At 45.9% G+C, this 23673-nt stretch overlaps 1 protein-coding gene across 2 annotated transcripts; it reads right to left on the bottom strand.

Annotated features, from left to right (window-relative positions):
- Positions 1-4419: 4419 nt before the first annotated feature.
- ATG12 (autophagy related 12) lies at positions 4420-22404 on the bottom strand. Of its 2 annotated transcripts, XM_040325589.1 has the most exons (5): positions 22196-22404; positions 17499-17635; positions 9549-9611; positions 7326-7407; positions 5200-5286 (listed from the first exon to the last, which is right to left on the bottom strand). In XM_040325589.1, the coding sequence occupies exons 1-4, from the start codon at positions 22320-22322 to the stop codon at positions 7348-7350; spliced, it is 387 nt and encodes a 128-aa protein (XP_040181523.1). In that variant the 5' UTR covers positions 22323-22404; the 3' UTR covers positions 5200-5286; positions 7326-7347. The 2 variants fall into 2 exon arrangements, with proteins under 2 accessions (XP_040181522.1, XP_040181523.1); XM_040325588.1 differs by lacking the exon at positions 7326-7407 and having other exon boundaries at positions 4420-5286; positions 22196-22401.
- Positions 22405-23673: the final 1269 nt, after the last annotated feature.

The raw sequence follows: 23673 nt of genomic DNA, 5'->3' as shown, positions 1-23673 counted from the left end.
TGACCGCCGTATAGCACTTTTACTGCTACAGGGCAGTAGCTGTGCACAGGATCACTTATACATACGCGAGTCTGCACTTCCGCCTGTAGGGGGTGCGCACGTGCCACTTCTGCCATCACAATTCACAGTAGAAGCCGATCTGCAGGTTCCTGGAACTTAATGCCCTCCGGCACCTGGGAATCGTTAGTAAAAACAGAGAACCGACATATGCCCATGTAAACAAGGCTTATCTCAGCTTTGACAGGTGGGAAGGGAAGATCTAGTGGAAACAGCACACCGTGTCCACAAAAACACTGGCTAGGCACACAGTTAACCCCCTGCTCCACCTACATGTTTAACACCCTCCCAGCCAGTGTCAGTACTGCAACAGCGCATATTTTTAGCACCGATGAGTGAGTGAAAAACATATCTAGCGCTGCACATGCAAACTGAATCGCCTCTGGGCGCTTGTTTGACCATTTCTCCTTTGACCTCAAAAGAGATGGGTTTTGATCTTTCTCCTAAAGGCCAAGTGGTTTTCCTCCAACCGAATGGAGGTTGGTAAAGTGTTCCAAAGTCGAGGGCCCAGGACAGCAAATCTTCTTTCTCCTTTGGACTTGTATCTGGTTTTGGGGATTTGGAGTAGATTTTGGTTGGGGGATCGCAGAATGCGATTGGGGTTGTAGGCCTTTATTTTTTTCGCATAGATATTTGGGTGAATTTCCCAAAATACATTTATGCGTTAGACAGAGTGCTTTGAAGGTGATTCTGTCTTTCACTGGCAGCCAGTGAAGGCTTCTCAGTGAGGGGAGATAGATTCCCAAGGTTTTTTCCCAGTCACCAGTCGCACGGCAGTATTCTGAACGACCTGCAGGCGAGTGATTTGGTATTTTGGGAGTCTGAGGTACAGGGCATTTGCATAGTCAACTCTGGAGTTAACAATTGTTCCCACCACGACTGCTATGTCCTGATAACTGTATTAGTGTCACTGGTACCTGCAAAGTGTCAGATTTTCTGCAGCAATATCATAGTCCTGCTTTAAGTCACCTATCCGCGCCATTACTAGTATAAATAAAAATTCCATAAACATATCCCATAGTTTGTAGATGCTTTAACGTTTGTGTAAACCAATCAATGCTTATGGGGATTATTTTATCGAAAAAAAAAAAAAAATGTAGCAGGACACATATTGGCTTAAACTTATGAAGAAATTAGGTTTTTTTTTTTTTTATTTGATGCATTTTATAGTTAAAAGTAAAACATTGTTTTTTTTCCCCCAAAGCTGTTGGTCTTCTTTTGTTTATAGCGCAAAAAATAAAAACGCTACGGTGATCAAATTCCACCAAAAGAAATCTCTATTTGTGGGAAAAAATTGAAAAAAATTGAATTGTATTTAAATAAAGTGTCGCACAACCGCACAGTTGTCAGTTAAAGTAATGCAGTGCTGTAGCACAAAAAAAAATGGTCTGGTCATGTGGGGGGGTAAATCTTCCAGAGGTCAAGTGGTTAATGTTGCTGTAACAAGGGGTCAACAAGCTTCTGCACAAGATTGTATATTCACATGAGCTTCTTGTATAAATATGCATAAATTCATATAGGACAGGAGCAATTACATGTGCATAGCACGATGAAGGGGAAGACAAAATAAATACAAAACATGAAAATAAAAGTCAGACTCGATGGACTACTCTGCCGTCAGTTTTCTATAAAATCAAGATATGGCGTTTTGAAAGTGGCATATTATTGGGTAGAGCACACAAGGGTTACACTCAAGTCATTGTTTCTATACGGTATGTATTTGGTGTAATGTACGGAGGATCTGCCATCCAGCTTTTTATACAAGATTCTGTTCATAATAATCAGATGCATCAGCAGAATAGCAACAAAGGGCCAATAAAGCTGCAGACAATTCTGTATAAAAGACATTAGTGCTGGAAGACCTCAGATCCGGCTTCCCAAACCACTGTCAGAGTTGCTTAGCAACAAGAAGCCAAGTCCAGAATCAGATGCCATGGACACTTGGTGCCATCACTATGCAGTAGGCAGACATTCAAACGCGTTCTTGATGTTATGCCCAGGTGTGTTACTTCATGGAAGCTGCGGCTCTGCACAGAGCACACATTACTATAGAAACCAGATGCTCCCTGACACTGTGCTTTTGGCAGCCTTCTATTTTCCAATTAGTCTGATTTGTAGCTTTGTACACTTGTGTTGTATTAACCTTTTTAAAAGGCTAATACTGGGTTTTGACATTATAGCATAATGCTTTTTAAATGACATGGCAGAGCACGAGACAATGGCAGCTACCAATTTATCTTTCAGTCTATTTGCTCAGCTCACGGTTGTTGCGGTTATGTAGATCTCGGTTAAGGTGACATTATAAATGCTGGTTGTCTGTGAACAGGCAGAAGGTGGACAGCTCTGGGCAGTAATTGGGAAAAGGTGGAATGAGCAAAATAGTCAGCGAGGTATCAGTCTAGACTACGGGTCTCAAACTGGCGGCCCTCCAGCTGTTGAGAAACTACAAGTCCCATCATGCCTCTGGCTGTGGGAGTCATGCTCGTACCTGTCAGCCTTGCAATGTCTTATGGGACTTGTAGTTTTGCAACAGCTGGAGGGCCGCTAGTTTAAAACCCCTGGTCTTGGCTCTCTCTATACCAAACTACAGAGCAGGCAAGTGTAAGGGTGAAAAGTAAAGTGAACATTGAAAACAGAAAAAACAACAACACTGATCAAGAAGCTTGTATTGTTAGGATGAGCAGCCATCGCAGGTACACAGAGCAATCTTTATTGATATGCAATACAATTTCTGGTTACATTTGGCATGCATTTTAACCTGCACAGTAGTTCATGTCTTTTCTCACTGGCGCTGTATTGTACATTTACCACTGTATGTGCATTTTACACCTTAGTGATTAATTTTAGATCATGTGTAATGGGTGAGTATATCAGATTATTGTCATTTGCTGCATATTAACACACAAGGGAGGTCATTTACGAAAGGCAGGTGTAAAGTGCACTACAAGTGCAGTCTCTGTAGATCCGAGGGGGACATGCAAGGATAATAATAATTTAAAAAAAGCATTTTATCTTGCACATGATAAACCCAGCAGAGCTTCCCCCTCATTTCAGAGCTTCCACTCATATCTACAGCAACTGCACTTCCAAGTGTACTTTGCACTTGTAATGCAAAGTGGATTTGTCTTTAGTAAGTAACCCCCAAGGTGTTCCTGATATTGACAGGGCTGCCAATACACAGGAAAACACACCTGACCCTTTTAGAAACAATACACAGCAATGCAGAGTACTATGTTACCATGCATTATGGCACCTTAATGCAGGTTCATTGCTTTAGTTGAATGGGGTGCCATATAAAATGGTCACCACAATGCTCTAATGTGTACACGTGACGTATTGCACGTTACCACAACACAAGGGCGTGATCCCTGACTAAGTGCTAGCCATACACGGGTCGTGTTTTTATTTATTTTTTTGTTCCTCCATCCACACAAGCAAAGTGGGTGGAGAAATCACCCCACCAAGATATTGGGATATTACAGCTGTCAGATTACACCAATCGACAAATGTGTTCCAAACATCTCTCATCAATAAGACCCCTTTCACATTGAAGAGTTTTTCAGGCGGTACAGCGCTAAAAATAGCGCTGCTATCCCGCCTGAAAAACTCCTTCACTGCAGACTCAATGTGAAAGCCCGAGGGCTTTCACACTGAGGCGATGCACTGGCGGGAGACAAAAAAATCTCCTGTCAGTAGCATCTTTGGAGCGGTGAGAAGAGCGGCATGTATACCGCTCCTTCCCATTGAAAGCAATGTGAAACCGCGGCAATACCGCCAGCAATGTGCCTCTGTAGAGGCGCATTGCGGGCGGTATTAACCCTTTATCGGCCGCTAGCGGGGGTTAATACCGCACCGCTAGCAGCCGATTCCCGCGGCAATCTGGGCAGTATAGCGCCGCTATTTTTAGCGGCGTTATACCGCCACCGCAGCTCCCACCCCAGTCTGAAAGGGGCCTAAAAGTCAACCAAAACAATTGACTTCTGCTGAGCAGGGACAGCCACACACTGATCAAATTTTGCACGGTCCCTGGTGAACCGGCTGAGTTTAAATCCATCTATAGCCAGCTTTAGCATGCAAAAGGCGAGATTCACTACAGGTTTAGGGGCCCCAGCACAAAGTTTGTTATAATCTACTGGCCAGAAATAAAACGTACATCAATGAAGTTATCGGCATAGATTGTTGTCATGTATTCTGAAGAGAATCTACTACAGAGCTGCCATAATGTTGGGGTGCCATTTCCATATATCCCAGGTCACATAACCGGGGCAGGGGATGCATACCAATAACTCTTCACACTAAGTGTCATCTGTGTAGCTTTCCTGTACAGCCATGCAGTAGTCTCCAGAGAGCACAATTCTCATCTCTATCATTACACTTTTCAGAAATGTTTTATTCCCTGGAGTTAGAGGGGAGATAGGAAAGACTTAACCACCTTCTTCTCTGGAAGAGGGTCTCAGACAAAGATGGGACCACGGGCTCCCCCGTTTAAGGGGGGGGGGTGTTAAAACTTGTGTCTACAACAACAATATATAACATTTTCAAATGTATTTGAAGAAAGTCGCAAGCTTCAGGATTTAAAAAAAAAAAAAAAGTATAAGAAAAGCGGGGTAATTTGGCCACACATTCCCAAGTTCCAGCTCAGTGATCCTACTGAAAGATATTACCCAAAGCCTATCCTCAGCCTAAAACGACTGAAACCTTTAAGCAATTTGCTGAGTCAAATTCTCAGATCATTAGTTCTTTCTGCCTTCAATCCAAGGTGCCTCCGCAGAACTCCTCTGGTGGTATTCTTCCATCTTCAGTCTTGGAACATAGATAAGTACTGAAGTTATTCTTTATATTGGGGGGGGGGGGGGGGGGGGGGGGGAGAGAAAATTCTACTAGCAAAACAAAAATAAAAAAAAGCTCTATATAAAACGTGAGTCTTTAAAAAGGCTCAGGTGTTAATAGAACGTAAAAATGTCAAATTGGTTTGTCCTGCTAGGCCAGTAAACTTCCAGTCTTCGTAGAACAGATTCCTTTACAAATGTGCTGTGCAGACTGTGGTCACATACTAAGTGTCTTCAATGGAGTCCGATCACTCCAATCAAGCAGTCACATGAAGAAAGGTGCAAGAAACCATTGTGACCAGCAAAGGCGACAGTGCTAGGAGAAGAAACCACTGGACTTTCATCCCCAGGCTTGTGATTTACAGTAATGTAAAACAAGTTTCCCATCACTTCCAAAACACTAGGAAAGAAAACATTACATTAGGTAGCAGAAATCAGACAAATCAATGCATTTTTCAAATTAAGGTAAGGACATACGTTACCAATAAAAAGGAATGAGGGGATACTAAAACCAAATCTACAAAAGTAGCTGAAAGATTTTTACCTTCATGCATGAAGATAAAAAAAAACTTCTATGTCCAGCAGCCCCCCCAACACTTACCTGATCCAGCAATGTGCACGGGAGCCTTGGCTGCCCAAAGTCTCCCACTGCTGCCAATCACAGCCAGTGAGGAGTGAGCGGGGGACTGGTCTGAGCCGCAGCTCTATGTGTCTTATGGATGCATAGTGCAGGGCTCTGGAGCAAGCAGCTTGTTTTGAGGGCACTGGTCAAAGGCGAGGAGCACCGTTGGGGACCCAAGAGGAGGAGGCTTGGGGCTGCTCTGTGCAAAACCACTGCACAGAGCAGGCAAGTAGAATTTTTTTTTTTAAATGACAAAAATCGCACACACGTTTTCTGTCCTCCCCCACTTCCCTCCTCCCCCACTTCCCTATGTGAATAGGAGAGGAGATCCAGTGCTGTGCGGATCTGCACTTCTCCCCTCTCTTCCTCTTCACACAGGGATTCAGGCAGCCATAGGCTCCTGCTGCTGTCAATCAAATGCAGTGAGGCGGGAGTGGGGGCAGGGCTAAGCCCCACTGTGCGTCTTCACATACACAGCTCGGGAGCGAGCATGCAACGTGTGTGCCGCCATAGCAAACAGAATGCTATGGGGACACAAAAAGGAGACAGAGCCAAGGTTGCTGGGGAGTCCAGAAGAGGTTGGGGGCCACTCTGTGCAAAAACACTGAACAGAGCAGGCACGTACAAAATGTATTAATATAGAAAAAATATATCCTTTAGTAACACGAAGGCTTCATTTCCATGGACGTTTTTACAGCCACTTTTCTGAGCGTTTTTTGCAGCTTAAAAACAGCTCTCCATGTTAGTCTGGCCTCATGCCCACCATGACGTTTTTGAGCTGTAGATGGCGGAGCCGTTTTAAAGCTAAAAAAAAAAAAAAAAAAAAAAAAAAAAAACACAGGACCAGTGCGTTCTGAAGCTCCAGAGTTAGAGCTGTAAAAACGCCAGACGTTAAAAAACGCTCAAAAAAACCGCGCAAGAATGCTACTGCAGCGTTTTTGAGCTCCAGCTCAGAAAAAAAACAAACATACATGGACAGGCGTTTTTAAGCTGTAAAAAAGGCTAAATAAAGTGGCTGTAAAAACGTCCATGGAAATGAAGCCTAATATTTGAAGTGAGTGTACCAAAATAGTGTTGAAAGAATTTGAAGTGAACATTTTAGTTAAAGAGGCTAATAAAGAAAACATTGTTATTCTGAACTTCTAGATGACGGTGTTAAGTTCTGTAGCAACGATGGCATGGTAGGACAAGTGTTAGAAATATAGCGGCAACATCTAACACATGTACAAGCTGTCATAGTGAATGGAGGTGCATCGTTTTCATTACCATAAATGAGTAGTATTGAATTGTCTCTAATCCAAAAAAAATGCAAATACGTGGTAGCAGCAGGTAGCCAATAGCATTGTTTCTATACCGCACCTTACATACTTATATTATAGAGCATACTGCACATGTGCAGCAGCAGAACATAGTCAGCAATATGGTACTGATGACATGTGCAGTAGTGATGGCCTTTCAAAAAAAAATCCATCATTACTGCTTAATGGCAGCTTTACAAGACTAAATATGCTGCCTATGCAGGTGTACAGCCATGGAGCAACAGGCCATACAAAATAGGAGGCATGTGCACCTGTGCCCACTGCATCAACGCACAAGTATGCACCGATACGCTTATTTGCAGTACTGCACACTTCAGCACCTACCACCATTACACTGACATATATTCCAACAACGGATACTTTTGCACCCACCACCAAGGGATCAATGTGCATCAATCTGCAGGGACACAGATCCTTGGGCTGATGCAAATAAAAATTCTGCACCGTTTATTGTAAACCAAAATGCACTTCTGCACAGTGTGTACCCATTGCAATTACCTAAATGCTCCAATTGATCATTTTATTGCGCTTCCAAATCAATTTTGATGCTGGCAAGTGGATCAGCTGTGTTTCTGATCGACTAAACAAATATAAAAAAAAAAAAAACATCAAAAACGAACAAAGTTGGGACACTGTAAAATCTACCAAAAAAAAAAAACAGAATGCAATGATTTGCAAATCTCATAAACCCATATTTTATTTACAATACAAAACATATCAAATGTTCAAACTGAGAAAATGTACCATTTAAAAAAAACAAAAATAAGGTAATTTAGAAAATAATGGCATCAACACATCTCAAAAAAAAAAGTTGGGACAGGGCAACAATAAGCCCCCGATCACATCGGGGTGATTTGTCAAATCGCAGCCTATTGCTGGCAATGGCACCGTCTGAATCAGTGCAACACCAACTTTGCAGCAACGCACCAATTTCCAAAAGTAGTTCCTGCACTACTTTTGGCGACTTCAGGTGCAATGTTTCAATAGACATCTGTGCATGAACCTGCACAGATGTCTTTCAAATTCCACCCGAACTTGCAATGAAATGCGGGTTTGAAATTGTGCGAGTTCAGCTAAACTTGCACGATTTCAAACCCACCTCCAATGAGAACGTACCCTCCTCTGGCAAAGTAAGTGGTACCAACATGGAAGAGCTGGAACAACATTTTGCAGCTAATTAGGTTAATAAGTTAGTAGCATGACTGGGTATAAAAAAAAAAAAAAGTATCTTTGGCCCCTTTCACACTGAGGAGTTTTTCAGGCATTACAACGCTAAAAATAGCGCTGCTATACCGCCTGAAAAACTCCTGCCCAGCATACTCAACGTGAAAGCCTGAGGGCTTTCACAATGAGGCGATGCGCTGGCAGGAGAGAAAAAAAAAAATCTCCTGCAAGCAGCATCTTTGGAGCGGTATGCATACCGCTCCTTCCCATTTAAAACAATGGGAAACCGCGGTAATACCGCCCACAATGCGCCTCTGCAGAGATGCATTGCGAGCGGTATTAACCCTTTATCGGCCGCTAGCGACTATCTGCTCAGGCTATGGCTCCTCCTCTCCCCCTCGTTTCCGCTTGCGTGACGTTGGTGGTCACTCCCCACTCTTTTAGAGTATTTATACTCCCCTCAGTTCGATATATGGCCCGTGAGGTTGTTGGGACCCGCCTAACTCATGCACCCATATGGACTCTATGTGTCAATCCCGAGGACAAGTTAGCTTTATGATTCACTTGTTTTATTGGCCCTTCACTTTTGTTTGTTGCAGTTTTATCCCTCTTATTACTACCTACTTTCTGTATCTAGTCCTAGAACCTTACATACCACTTTTTCACTCTATCTAGAGATGGTCTACCCCCACCTAGTCATTATATTATATTTTACTTACATGTATTTGATGCACTATACTGGTCCTGCTTGATGCATACCTAGATAGCAGACTATATATTATAGTCTACTTACAATATTACGCTTTTTTTATCCCCCCTAGATGTCTTCACGATTACACAATTATTTTATTTTACCATCCATGGGGTACCCTACCCCTTGGGTCAGGTCCCCTGAGGGTCTTCAACAGCTATTTGGAGCTACACCACCTCAGTTCCCGGTACTGTTGACTTGCCCGGCCAGTTTACAGCCCATCTCGCTGCCAATCAGACTCGCAGGTGATTTGTAAGTCTTGGGAACATGTCTTTTTAGTATGTCCCACACCAGCTTATATGGTTTTTACCCTCCCCCCCCCCCCCCCCTTGTATACACACCCTCCAGCTCAAGTCCCATGCCTTATTTAAAGTCCCAAAATTCCTAACTCTCCCCCCCCCCCTCCTGTCATGTCATTTACAGAGTGTTAAAGAAGAGGAAATACTACATTGTGGTAAACATGACCCCGCCCCTCCTGTTTTGAGACATGTTGCTGCCATCAATTTCAAAATGACCTTATTTCTTACTTAAAATGGTAAATTTTTCAGTTTTCTGTAGATTGTATACAGCGTCCCAACTTATTTTTTTCCGAAACTGTGGTTGTAGATCATATTTTTTTTTTTATCAATACGTATGTGTTGTATTGTTGATCGCTTGTATCTAGATCAACCACAATGGATACATGTAATGCCATCCTTAGTAAGGATATGTCACTGGGGATTTTGTTCCATCTATACTACACAAACATTTTATTTGTATCATTTTATACAGCCCCCTACAATTCCATTGCATATAAATATTTTTACCTCGTACAGGGTGCCAACTTCTTGGTCAGGTGATGGAGCAAATGACTGATTCACATAGATAAACTGTAAATGTAGAAGAATAAATCAATAAAAATACATGCATAACCTACAGGTATTGCATATGTGGCATGCTTCCAAAAAGTGGAAGAAATGTGTGCAGCTCATAACCAATGACATTTCACATCTCATAGTTCTTGTTAAAATGTTGAAAAAATTAGGGGACTTCACTGGAGTAGAATTGACAAATGAGAAGCCTTCAGGCTTGTTCCTTGGAGAAAGTTTACAGATGGCCCTCAAAAAGAAATGCCCAGCCAAATGTCCATGGAAAGAGGGAGGACATACGACATGTTTTCTTCGTTTCCTCTCTGAAAGCAGCCATGTATACAATTTGTAGCTACATCAGCATTCTTGAGCATAAAAGGCTTCTAGTACCGTGTTTCCCCGAAAATAAGACATACCCATTAAATAAACCGTAGCAGGATTTCTAAGCATTTGCGCAATAATAAGCCATACCCCAAAAATAAGACATAGTGAAAAATAAGACATAGTGATTCTGTGCGTGTGCTGCAAGCTGAGGCATAGAGGGAGAAATAGAAAGTAAAAGTCTCCTCAGTGAAGTGAGGAGAAGGACGCTCTGCTTTAGGTATTGTGTATCTTCAGGGGAAGAAGTAAAGCTGTGGCTCCCGTTTTACTCAGCAGTGTGGGTTTCTCTCCCCCAGCAACAGTCTGTGGGTCTCTCTCACCCCCCACATCCACCAGTACTCAGAAAACCGATCGCTTAGTGACACTGGCAATAGGGGGTGAAAGGGTTAAACCTTTATTAGGGGGGGGGGGGTACGGGGCTACCCTGGACCTAACACTAACTGCCTGTCACACTAACACTAAATGCAGTGATCAGTACATATATGATCACTGCATTCAGTGACACTGTGACAGGGGGCTGGGGGGGGTGATCGGAAGGGGTTAAGTGTGCCTATGTGTGTGGTGTCAGTGTAGTGTTGGTGCCACTTACTGTGATGTCTTCTCTCCTCGGATTGAAAATACTGCCGAGAGGAGAGCTGACATCACTTCCTCTGCTAGTGTTTACATTACACAGGCAGAGGAAGTCACACGGCGGGGGGTTGCCGGATTGGCTGGGAGAGATCACGAGGGGGCCGACAAAAACGAACAGCCGCCCCCTCATCACGGATCGCACCCGGAGGCAAGACGCCCGCCGCATGTAGGGGGGGGGGGGGGGGGTCCCGATCGGACCCCTGACACGCAAGAAGGCAGGGACGTACATGTGCGCCCATATGCCTGTACGTGCCATTCTGTGGACGTACATATACATGCGGCGGACGTTAAGCGGTTAATACATACCGATGTCTCCATCAGGCGGGCCTGTCACTACTATTACATGGGAGTAATTCAGCACCTTTGCAATAGTTGTAAATAGAAAAAAAAAAACGAAATAAAAAACACACACACACACACACACACACACACACACACACTTTCTACAACAGTCAGTCCAGACACATACATGCTTAAACACCGATTATGTATTACACACTCCCATGTATGCTGAGAGTAGAAGAATTTTGAGAGATTTAAATAAAATTGACCCTAAACAATTATAGATTTTCTTTTAGGGCCAGTTCACACCACATGCAGCCCAGTGCGTTTTTGTTCTGCATCAAAAACACATGGAAAGTTGGTTATATGGGTTTCAATGTCATAGTTCACACCAGTGCGATCAGTTCCAGAAAAAAAAAAAAAAAAAACACACTGGACCCTTGTATAGTTGGGGGGGGGGGGATTTAAAAACAAAAATAACGCACCTCGAATGCATTCGGAAACGCATCAAAAACTAACCAGAAAGCATCAAAAACACGCATGCAGAAACATCTGGAATGGATCTGGAGTACGTTTTTGTGGTGTGAATCAGCACTAAAAGTGGTTGTAAACCCCCCAAAAAAATGAAACTGAACATTCTATGTAACTCAGAAAAGCATCAGAACTCATCTGTTCAGTCTGGCTGGGAAAGGAGCAGCCGGTCAGCTGTAATCCTCACCGCTTTGCTACTGGGGAAAAAAAAAAAAAAGAAGTGTCGCCACGCCCCCTTTCCTGTGATTGACAGACATACTGAGCACACTCATTCACAAGCATGAGTAAATAGGGCGTATCTTCCGCATGTCCACCAGCTGTGCAAAGCCGCGCTAGGGAGAGTCGTGTACAGCTGGGAGGGGAGTCCAGGGTTGTCACGACTGCGGCTCCTGAGCTCTGGGCCATGGACACTCCCATGTACTGGGAGATATTCAGCGGGCTGTTATGGGATAGATATTGAAATGCTGAGGCACACATAATGCAATTTTCATGTTAACTGCACAAATCGTAAACAGATGTTAGTCTGTAATACTTTTGTAACATGGGGTTTACATCCACTTTAAGGGCCACTTCACACCACATGCAGTCCAGTGTGGAGGTTTTTTTCTGCATCAAAAAAAGGCATGGAAAGTAGGTTATATAGTTTCCAATGGCATAGTTCACACCAGAAAAAAAAAGAAAAAGTAGAACATGCTGCATATTTCCTGCACTGGAATGTGGTTAAATGCATCAAAAACTCAACAGAATCCAGTACAAAAATTCTGAAAACGCATCAAAAAACGTGTTAACGCACATGAAAAGGCATCTGGAACGGATCTGGAGTGTGTTTTTGTGGTATGAACCAGCCCTAAGAGAACTTATAATGGTTCTGTGACAATTAGATCTTAATGAATTTACAAATTATATGCAATATTTAACCACTTAAGACCCGGAACCAATATGCAGGTTAAGGACCTTGCCCCTTTTTGCGATTCGGCACTGTGTCGCTTTAACTGACAATTGTGCGGTCGTGTGAAGTGGCTCCCAAACAAAATTGGCGTCCTTCTTTTCCCACAAATAGAGCTTTCTTTAGGTGGTATTTGATCACCTCTGCGGTTATTTTTTGCGCTATAAACAAAAATAAAGTGTAAATTTTGAAAAAAATAATAAATTCTCCTCAGTTTAGGCCGATACGTATTCTTCTACCCATTTTACAAAATAAAATAAAATAAATCGCAATAAGCGTTTAACGATTGGTTTGCACAAAATTTATAGTGTATAATATAGGGGATAGTTTTATGGCATTTTCATTTATATATTTTTTTTTACTACTAATGGCGGCGATCAGCGATTTTTTACGTGACTGACATTATGGCGGACACATCGGACAATTTTGACACCATTGTCATTTTCACAGCAAAAAGTGCTATAAAAATGCATGGTTTACTGTGAAAAATGACAATTGCAGTTTAGGAGTTAACCCCTACAGCGCCCCCTAGTGGTTAAGTGTGACCTCATATGTGTTTCTAACTGTAGGGGGTGGGGCTGGACGTGTGACGTCAGTCATCGTCTTTCCCAATATCAGGGAACAAACGATCAATGACAGTGCCATTGTGAAGAACAGGGGAAGGTGTGTTCACACTCACACACACACACACACACACACACACACACACACACCTCTCCCCGTTCTTCAGCTCGCGGGACACCGGAGGCGATCGGGTTCCGCGGTTACGGAGCTTCGGACCGGGTCGCGGGCGCGTGACCCACGGCTGGGCTCTTAAAGGCGACATACCTGTATGTGCCTGTGCCCAGCCGTGCCATTCTGCCGACGTATATGTGCAGGAGGTGGTTAATAAATGTTATTTGTTGTCTTTTTTTATTCCTAAAATAATGTACATACAAAACCAACAATAACAGAATTATGCTTAACACAAACATTGAACTCTGCACTTTTGAAATCTTACAGACAGCTGTGCAATACCTAGTCCTTCTATTGGTCTTTTTTTTTATATAGTAAAATCTTAATAAAACCTGATTTATATAAAAAGCTTGACAAAGAAAAAATAATAAAATAGATGCGAGATAAAAAAGTCCAGCAAAAATCTAGGCTATGATCAGGGGAAACATTACATTCAGAAAACAAATAATTCTACATCACACACAAAACAAATCTTTATATCTAAAAGAACATTCTTGGGCTCATTTAACTGAGGTTTTCGATTATGAAAAATGTCCAGCTTGCCCAACTTTCTTCTGCTACAGTGTCACCTCATATTGGTGATTTATCATCACCTGTCACCAATACAGATTATGGACACTCGGCTGGGGACAGCACACAAGGCCTTTCACAACTGACATTGCTCATTATTCATTAAAACAGGAAGCACATCACTGGGGCTCCAGAACCGCCTTGAATTTAGGAAAGAGCTCGATTTACAAGGGAAACCTTGACCACACGAGGACAGTCCAATCATGTAGAAGCAGCGGACGCAAGTGCCCGCTGTGACAAGGTACAACGGCTTATAGATATTCATGTTCACATTTTGCTTCAGGTCCCTGTGCTTCTGTTCGCTCGATTGAATGCTAATCAATTATGGTCATCACCTCTCATACCTCAGCAGAAAAGCCTAGCTAATGTTGGCTATCAATTGTTCCCGATAACAGAAGTGGCAATGTGTATGTTATACAAGGGGAGCATATAGGATGCATTTACAACATACAGCATCTACTTTCACAAAGAATAGACAAAATGTTGGAATATAAATCATAGAATGGCATTTGCCAAGTTTTTTTGTTGTTGTTTTTTTACCAATCTTCAATTATCAATGGAATACCATTATTCATGTAAAATCCAAATTCCTGTTTACTTATATTATCTGAATTAATGGCATTGCTGTATAGCCAATTAAGGAAAAGTATGGGTTCGTTTCCCCCCCCTATCATACTTCCCTAGGTGGATACAGCATCGGTCCCCGGACATCTCTGCACTGAGAACCGAGCCACAGAACATTGCCAATGGCTCGGTTCTCTCAGCTACCCAAGAGGAGACCTGCCGACTGTCAATCAGCAGCTCTCCCCATCCATGCTCACTGATGCACTGAGCTGTGGAGGGGCTGGGAGCGGCTGTCTCATCGGTTCACCGAGAGGCTGAGACTGTCATCAGTCCAGGCACCAGGCAGATCCAGACTTCCAGAGTCGGGATGATGAGGTGCCTGGACTGAACTTAGTGACGTCAGCAGAGAGTGAACTTCAGACCGCTCTCTGCTGAAAATGGGTCACAGGAGTGCAAAATGAAATGAATTTCACTCCTGTGACCCAGAGAAGCCCAGCCAAACAAGCTGGACTTATCCTTTAACATATTTAGAATTTTTTTTGTCAATATTCATTCTACTTATTGAGTAAAGATTCTCAGCTCCTATAGTAAAATCAGCCTCACTGCCTCTGTTCAGACAAACATGGTTAAAAATAAAGAAATGTTTTAATAATAGGAGGTTAAATAATCTTTTGATCTCATAAAAACAACCTTCTGATCTTATAAAAATGACATGCTTTCAAAAAAATCAATAGGCAGAGAAAAAAAGAAGATAACTGTGGAGCAATTAAGAAGAATAATATCTAATCTTTTGCCTTTATAATATCTAATCTTCAGAAAAAAAAAAAAACACACACACACACACACACACGAAAAAAAAATATATGGTGGGGCATGTCGTCCCCCCCCCAAAAGAGCTACTGGAGTAAAAAAAAAAAAAATGGAGAAATAACAAAAAAATGAGAGAGATAATGCAATATATATCTTTTTAAATGTTTTAGAATTAATTTGGGGTGGCCAAAACATCAGACCTCTAGTTTGGGACATTCAAAAAGCAGCCTCTAAAAGAGGAGGGAATTTTTTTTTTTTACCACAAGGCAACCCTCTAGTATTGTGGTGTGCCTCAGTACCACCTGCCCCTAAGACATTGGGATTGTTTTACAAAAAAAAAACACACACAACCTGTTCACTTTGCAAGATACCCCCCCAGAGCTTAGTGAATACGGTGACGTTCTGCAAACCAATTTTTTTTCTCTATTGGGTGTGCTTTGTAACGCGAAATTGCACCATATTCGCCAAGTTCAGGTGAAAAATCCCATGCAATGCTCCTTGCAAGGGAAACTGCTTATTTGCCTTTAGTAAATCAACCCCATTGCATCCAAAACTGCCAACAGCTAAACACATTGGGGGTTATTTACTAAAGGCAGATCCACTTTGCACTACAAGTGCACTTGGAAGTGCAGTCACTGTAGATCTGAGGGGGACATGCAAAGAGGGGGGGGGGGGGGGAAACGGCATTTTAGCTTACACTAGATTGGATAATAAAATCAGCGGAGCTTCCCCTCAGATCTACAGCAAGTGCATTTGTAGTACAGAATGGATTTGCCTTTAGTAAATTAACCCCAATATATCCAACTGCCAGAACTTTTTTAGTGCGTGAACTGGGACCTTGCCTTCCTGTAAGAAGGATGCCTTGCGTCCAAAAGTCCCGGATGCACCCATCCCTCGTGACAGAATAAGTGGTAACAGGCCCCTTGATGCCTAGGATAAAACTTGGCAAACCCAATGTACCATACGGACACTTGAAGCTCTGGCGCAGGGTAGCCCTTTGAAGAAGCCTCCACCTCTAAGTACCGTAATAAATACTCAAGTGGCTCTACTGCCGCTCAGATCAGAAATGCGCAGAGTCAGGTGAACAGAACGACTGATCAGACTAGTTGTACTAGTCACATCCAAAGAACCATCCAGAGCTTCAGAAACATTAAAAGTCAGCAGCTACAAACACTGTAGCTTCTGACTTTTAATATTAGGGCACTTGCCTGTCCACAAATCCAACGGTTCCTTCACTCGAGATAATTTCTGAATCAGGTCTTGGGTGCTGCCGCCGCCGCCGCCATCTCGGATAAGGGAAAGGGGCAGTGAAGCTTTGCAGCTTCACAGCTGGGTCCCTACTGCACACGCATAAAACACACTGCACTTCGTGAATGGCCCAGCACTGAGGGAAGGAGGAGGGGGCTGAACTTCTGGATGAGTTGACGGGGTAAAGAAATCCGGAAGCGGGTACGTGTCAAGACCAGGTACATGCCCCCCCACCCAAATGTGGCAGCAGAGGAAAATAAGCAGAGCTTTGCCTTTTGGGTGGAGTTCCCCTTTAAAGAAAGCCTGTACTAATAGAAATACAGACTGACATTGCTGAACCTGTGTCTGACTTCTGCACCTTGCGAGTCACTGACCTGGGGCAAATATACAGCAAGGGATGCCAAAACGCCTCATCTGCATACTTGTCTGGGGTCAGAGACTTAAAGCGGTAGTTCACCCCCCCCCCCCCCCCCCCGACACATTTTACCATCGAGACAGGCATTGTAGCGCGAGCTACAGTATGCCTGTCCCGATTTTTTTAACCCCGTACTCACCTTGTAGTCGTCCATCGTAGATTTCGGCTCCCGCGGGGAATGGGCGTGCCTATGGAGAGGGAGGATGATTGACGGCCGGCCCTGGCACGTCACTCTCCCCGAAGACAGCCGGAGTAGGTCTCGGCTCTTCACGGCGCCTGCGCACAGGCTATGCGCACGCGTCGTGAAGACCAAGCCTATTTCGGCTATTTCCGGAGAAGCGTGACGCGCCAGAGCCGGCCGTCAATCATCCTCCGTCTCCATAGGCACGCCCATTCCCCGGTATCTTCGATGGAAGACTACAAGGTGAGTACGGGGGTAAAAAATTCGGGACAGGCATACTGTAGCTCGCGCTACAATGCCTGATTTTAAGGTAAAAGAAAAAAAAAAAAATTTTTCCCGTCGATAGGGTGAACCCCCGCTTTAAAAGCATTGTCAGACAATTTATTGATTACTGAAGGGAGAACGTGGAGCAGCATCTGTACCAGGAAAAGAAAATTGTATTGCTCTCTAATTATCCATCAAAGCAAGAATGTTAAAAATGTATTATATTAATGAGAAATTAGTTCATATGTGCCCCGAGTTATGTACGAGCATAACAGGACTGATTTTCTAATATTTGATATGTGATGTTCCATACAAGTTTTGGGTCAGAAAAATAAATAAATAAAATCATACCAGCTGCTCTGAAGAGTCTAACTTGAGGTATTTTTTGATGAAGTCCATAAGGCCTTGCACAGTGCGCATTCTCTCGATAGTCCACTTCTTATTTTTCATGATTGGTGTGTCCCCAACTGCCTTGAGCAGAACATCAACTAAGAAACAGAAGTTACAGATTAGTACTTTGTCATTTCTTCTTGTAGCTATAGAGCCGACATATTATGCAGCGCTTTACACATAGAACTGGTCACGTCAGTAACAATATATTAGTGTCCTTTCTAGAGGTCGACCAATATGGCTTTTTCTCTGTCCGATATTTACTAATCAGGGCGGCCGATATGTGGTGCCAATTTTACACAGATGATTTGTCAGTTACACTATATGTAACTGAATGCAGAGAGAGACCAGCTGTCAAAATTCAGCTGTGATGTCGGGGGTGGGCGGGACCCTGCAGCTGGGCTGCTTAAGAAAGGGGGCGGAGCAACATACACGTAGCAGCCTGCCCAGATCCCATTGGCTGGTGTTTGAAACTGTTGGGTCCCGCCCACTCCCAACATCACTGCTGAATTCTGACAGCTCCTCTCTCTCTCTCTGCATTCAGTTACAAACGGCTGTTTCACACACTGAGCGGCAGAGTAAAGCTGCCAGTGGAGTGTGAGGAAGGGAGGAGTATAGTCAGTAATCGGCCGAATTTGCACAAAAATCGGCCGATGCCGATTTTTAAAAAAAGGCCAAATATTGGCCGACCTCTAGTCATTTCACCATGCCCACATGTACAACATTATAGACATAGGTAGTCAATACAAAATGTTGGCCAACTTAATCCTGAACTCCGGGTTAGTATAAAAGTAATTGTAAACGATCACCTTGTTAAAAAAAAAAAAAAAAAACATTCAGTTTACAATAGAAATTAAAAATGCAAAACATTTGTGTATAGATTTGAAAAAAAAAAAAAAACAAGCGTAAATACTTTACATTCCCTCTGTTCTCGGCTGCATAAGAGCTGGGGGAGGAGAAGCAACAGTATAGGGAGCTTCCCAGTGAATGTGTACCTTAGGGCTCAAGATTTCAAGTCCTGAGCTACTAGCCAGGCCTCAAGGCATACTCGCCACCAGTTGCTCCGCCCAACCCCTACCATGTCCCGCCCCTAATTCCACCCCTAGACACGCCCTCAAATCTCATGAAATTACACTTAAATGTTTTATGTAGAATAAATATTAACAACTTAATCTGTGCCCAAAAATGCAGCCTGCCCATGTCTACCAATGCAGCAAAATGTCCCCATTTTCCAGCCAGAGCCCCCCCCCCCACACACACACACATATTAGCCAGAGTTCCCCCCCCCCCCCCCCCCCCCCCCACACACACACACACACATATTAGCCAAAGTTCTTCCAGACCCCCCCCCCCCTCCCACACACATATATATATATATATATATTAGCCAGAGTTCCCCCCCCCCCCACACACATATTAGCCAGAGTTCTTCCAGACCCCCCCCACACACATATTAGCCAGAGTTCTTCCCCTGCATCCTACCTGTGCTGGGTAGGAGAGGAGCCGCCGTGGCGTTCAAACCGCGGGGAACATTACAGCTTTCAATTCAATAGCTGTGTGTTCCCCGCAGCGTGTGTCTTATACAGCCCCTCCCCTCTTGTCCGGGAAACTTTGATAGACAGATCACCCATCCAATCCTGGGATGGGTGATCTGCCTATCAGTTTCCCGGAGGGGAGGGGCTGTATAAGACGAGCGCTGCGGGGAACACACAGCTATTGAATTGAAAGCTGTAATGTTCCCGGCGGTTTGAACGCCACGGCGGCTCCTCCTCCTCCTCCTCCTCTCCTCGCTCGCCCCCCCCCCCCCTGCTCCCAAGCAGCCAGCCAGACACTCGCCAGCCCTCAAAATTTACTCGCAAAATGCGAGAGGCGAGTGTAAATTTTGAGGGCTGGTGTACCTTATCCTCATTCCTGCAGGCTTCCTCCTCTCTGTGTGACAGGTCCCCCCCCCACTGAGTTTACGCACAGAGATCCACATCCCTGGCTCTGTAAATGCTGATCGCGGGAGCCTTGCGGACATAGTAGCCGATTTAGGACGGGGACCTGCCGGGACACAGTCATGGTGACTGAAGAGCCTGCCACTGATGGGGATCCAGACAGAGGTGGAGTGTGTCGCCACATATCACTCTGCCAGGGATGGTCATGGCTGCTGCCGGCCACAACTAAACAAGTAGCATTGGCAATTGTGGCCCCCCGCTTACTTAATGGCCAACAAAGCGGCCATCCTCACCACCCAGAATAAAATCACATCCCCGCTGCCAGCAGAGGTGCCAGGACATGGTGATTCCATAGACTTCCACCAGAAAAATGCCTGCATGTCAAAGGTGTGTCCATACACACGGGACGACAGGTGTGCGCGGAGCTCGGGGGTACACACGGGGCGACAGGTGTGCGCGGAGCTCGGGGGTACACACGGGGCGACAGGTGTGCGCGGAGATCGGGGGTACACACGGGGCGACAGGTGTGCGCGGAGATCGGGGGTACACACGGGGCGACAGGTGTGCGCGGAGATCGGGGGTACACACAGGAAGACAGGTGTGCGGAGATCGGGGGTACACACAGGACGACAGGTGTGCGGAGATCGGGGGTACACACAGGAAGACAGGTGTGCGGAGATCGGGGGTACACACAGGAAGACAGGTGTGCGGAGATCGGGGGTACACACAGGAAGACAGGTGTGCGGAGATCGGGGGTACACACAAGACGACAGGTGTGCGGAGATCGGGGGTACACACAAGACGACAGGTGTGCGGAGATCGGGGGTACACACAGGAAGACAGGTGTGCGGAGATCGGGGGTACACACAGGAAGACAGGTGTGCGGAGATCGGGGGTACACACAGGAAGACAGGTGTGCGGAGATCGGGGGTACACACAGGAAGACAGGTGTGCGGAGATCGGGGGTACACACAAGACGACAGGTGTGCGGAGATCGGGGGTACACACAGGAAGACAGGTGTGCGGAGATCGGGGGTACACACAGGAAGACAGGTGTGCGGAGATCGGGGGTACACACAAGACGACAGGTGTGCGGAGATCGGGGGTACACACAAGACGACAGGTGTGCGGAGATCGGGGGTACACACAGCGACGACAGGTGTACGGAGATCGGGGGTACACACACAGGAAGACAGGTGTGCGGAGATTGGGGGTACACACAGGGACGACAGGTGTGCGGAGATCGGGGGTACACACAGGAAGACAGGTGTGCGGAGATTGGGGGTACACACAGGGACGACAGGTGTGCGGAGATCGGGGGTACACACAGGAAGACAGGTGTGCGGAGATCGGGGGTACACACAGGAAGACAGGTGTGCGGAGATCGGGGGTACACACAAGACGACAGGTGTGCGGAGATCGGGGGTACACACAGGGAAGACAGGTGTGCGGAGATCGGGGGTACACACAAGACGACAGGTGTGCGGAGATCGGGGGTACACACAAGACGACAGGTGTGCGGAGATCGGGGGTACACACAGCGACGACAGGTGTACGGAGATCGGGGGTACACACACAGGAAGACAGGTGTGCGGAGATTGGGGGTACACACAGGGACGACAGGTGTGCGGAGATCGGGGGTACACACAGGAAGACAGGTGTGCGGAGATTGGGGGTACACACAGGGACGACAGGTGTGCGGAGATCGGGGGTACACACAGGAAGACAGGTGTGCGGAGATCGGGGGTACACACAGGAAGACAGGTGTGCGGAGATCGGGGGTACACACAAGACGACAGGTGTGCGGAGATCGGGGGTACACACAGGGACGACAGGTGTGCGGAGATCGGGGGTACACACAGGAAGACAGGTGTGCGGAGATCGGGGGTACACACAGGAAGACAGGTGTGCGGAGATCGGGGGTACACACAGGAAGACAGGTGTGCGGAGATCGGGGGTACACACAGGGACGACAGGTGTGCGGAGATCGGGGGTACACACAGGAAGACAGGTGTGCGGAGATCGGGGGTACACACAGGAAGACAGGTGTGCGGAGATCGGGGGTACACACAGGGACGACAGGTGTGCGGAGATCGGGGGTACACACAGGAAGACAGGTGTGCGGAGATCGGGGGTACACACAGGAAGACAGGTGTGCGGAGATCGGGGGTACACACAAGACGACAGGTGTGCGGAGATCGGGGGTACACACAAGACGACAGGTGTGCGGAGATCGGGGGTACACACAAGACAACAGGTGTGCGGAGATCGGGGGTACACACAAGACAACAGGTGTGCGGAGATCGGGGGTACACACAAGACGACAGGTGTGCGGAGATCGGGGGTACACACAGCGACGACAGGTGTACGGAGATCGGGGGTACACACACAGGAAGACAGGTGTGCGGAGATTGGGGGTACACACAGGGACGACAGGTGTGCGGAGATCGGGGGTACACACAGGGAAGACAGGTGTGCGGAGATCAGGGGTACACACAGGGCGACAGTTGATCGGGGGTACACACAGGGCGACAGGTGTGCGGAGATCGGGGGGGGGGGGGGTACGTACACACAGCTGGACAAGTGTGCGGAGATCGGGGGTACACACAGCCGGACAGGTATACGGAGATCGCGGTACACTCATCTCTATACACCGGACACTACATCTGATGGGCGGAAGTGTACACCACTCCCAGCCTGTCATAACAACAAACACTTTACTTTTCCGCTTCGTCTCCCCCGCAGGTTCCTCGGTGACCGGAGATACAGCAGCGACCGGAGCCGGCTCACTTGGTGTGTCACTCCCATCCTTCGGAGACAAACCTTGCTGCTCTTCCCCGTCCTCCATCTTACAGTCGGGCAACGCGAGCTCGGATCTCTACACGGAAGTATGGGCGGAAATACGTCACGAGACGGCGAGTACCATTTCCAGCAGTTCTTCTCTCAGTATATGAACACCTCCATAGAGGGCGCGATTGTCAGTAGAGTGAGAGTGGCATGCGCAGTATAGTGCACACGCTCCAACTTGCCAAAAACGTATTTCAGCGGTGGGGGCTCCCCTCACCAATTTGACACAACTAGAGGATGATCATATGAAATGGAAATGGAAATGTACAGTATACAGAGGTTTACTTATGAGAGATATTAAAGGAACACTCTAACCACTTCAGTAATTTGATGGTGGTAGGAGTCAGTATGTGTAGTGTTTCATGCTGAAGGATGTAAGGGGGCACTCTGAAAAAAGTAAAGGGGCACTCTGGGGGCACCCTGGAGGATGTAAGGGGACCCTCTGAGGGCACTAAGATATTACTAAGGTGACCAGATTTTTTAAATGAAAACCGGGGACATATTTTTTTTACTAGTAATGGCGGCAATCAGCGTCTCAATGCACGTTGTCGCCACACGCCTCACTGCCTGTCAAGTCTAAAGCCTCATGCCCCGTACACACGTGTGGGATTTCCGATGGGAAAAGTTTCCGTTGGAAATCCTGAGGGGAAAGCTGAGAACCTGCTCGATCAGTCTTTCCCCCTACACACTGCCTGTTTTCCCGACAGGAAAACTGCGATGGAACTTTGGTCGGGAATCCCGGCCTTGTGTATGCTCCTCGCACTTTTTCCCCATAGGAAAACTGCCAAAAAAACGCCGGGCAAAAGTCCGGCGGGGGAAAAAAGAGAGCTGGTTCTCTTTTTCTTTTGTCCGTCAGTTTTTGGGCAGTTTTTCCGTCGGAAAAACTCTGAGGAGCATACACACGGCCGAGATTCCCGGGCCAAAAGCTCTCCTCGCAGTTTTCCCATCGCTAATACCGGCCGTGTGTATGCTCCTCGCAGTTGTTCCCATAGGAAAACTGCCAAAAAACACGAGCAAAAGTCCGCCGGTTTTCGTGGCGGGGAAAAAAGGGAGATGGTTCTCGTTTTTTGCCCGGCGGTTTTTGAGCAGTTTTTCAGTCGGAAAAACTGCAAAGAGCATACACATGTCCCGGATTCCCGGCCAAAAGCTCTCCTCGCAGTTTTCCTGTCGGGAAAACCAGCCGTGTGTACGAGGCTTAATACACACGATCAGATTTTCCGACAGGAATTGTGTGATAATAGGCTTTTGTCGGAAAATCTGATCGTTTCGGACAATTGTTGTCGGATTTTCCACCAACAAATGTTGCATAGCCATGCTTTCAAATTTTCAGACAAAAAAATGTGTGTTGTGGG

The sequence above is a fragment of the Rana temporaria genome, chromosome 10 (assembly GCF_905171775.1).
Source record: "Rana temporaria chromosome 10, aRanTem1.1, whole genome shotgun sequence".
Lineage (NCBI taxonomy): Eukaryota > Metazoa > Chordata > Amphibia > Anura > Ranidae > Rana > Rana temporaria.
This window is presented reverse-complemented; position numbering and strand designations above follow the sequence as displayed.

Excerpts from the sequence above, each read along its gene's own strand:
- ATG12 (XM_040325589.1), bottom strand. The coding sequence starts at position 22,322 with ATGGAGGACGGGGAAGAGCAGCAAGGTTTGTCTCCGAAGGATGGGAGT. Across the intron at positions 17,636-22,195 it reads GGGGGAGACGAAGCGGAAAA|TTGATGTTCTGCTCAAGGCA; the intron begins GTAAAGTGTTTG and ends TCTGTTTCTTAG. Across the intron at positions 7,408-9,548 it reads AAGTTGGCACCCTGTACGAG|TCGATCAGAAACACAGCTGA; the intron begins GTAAAAATATTT and ends ATATTTGTTTAG.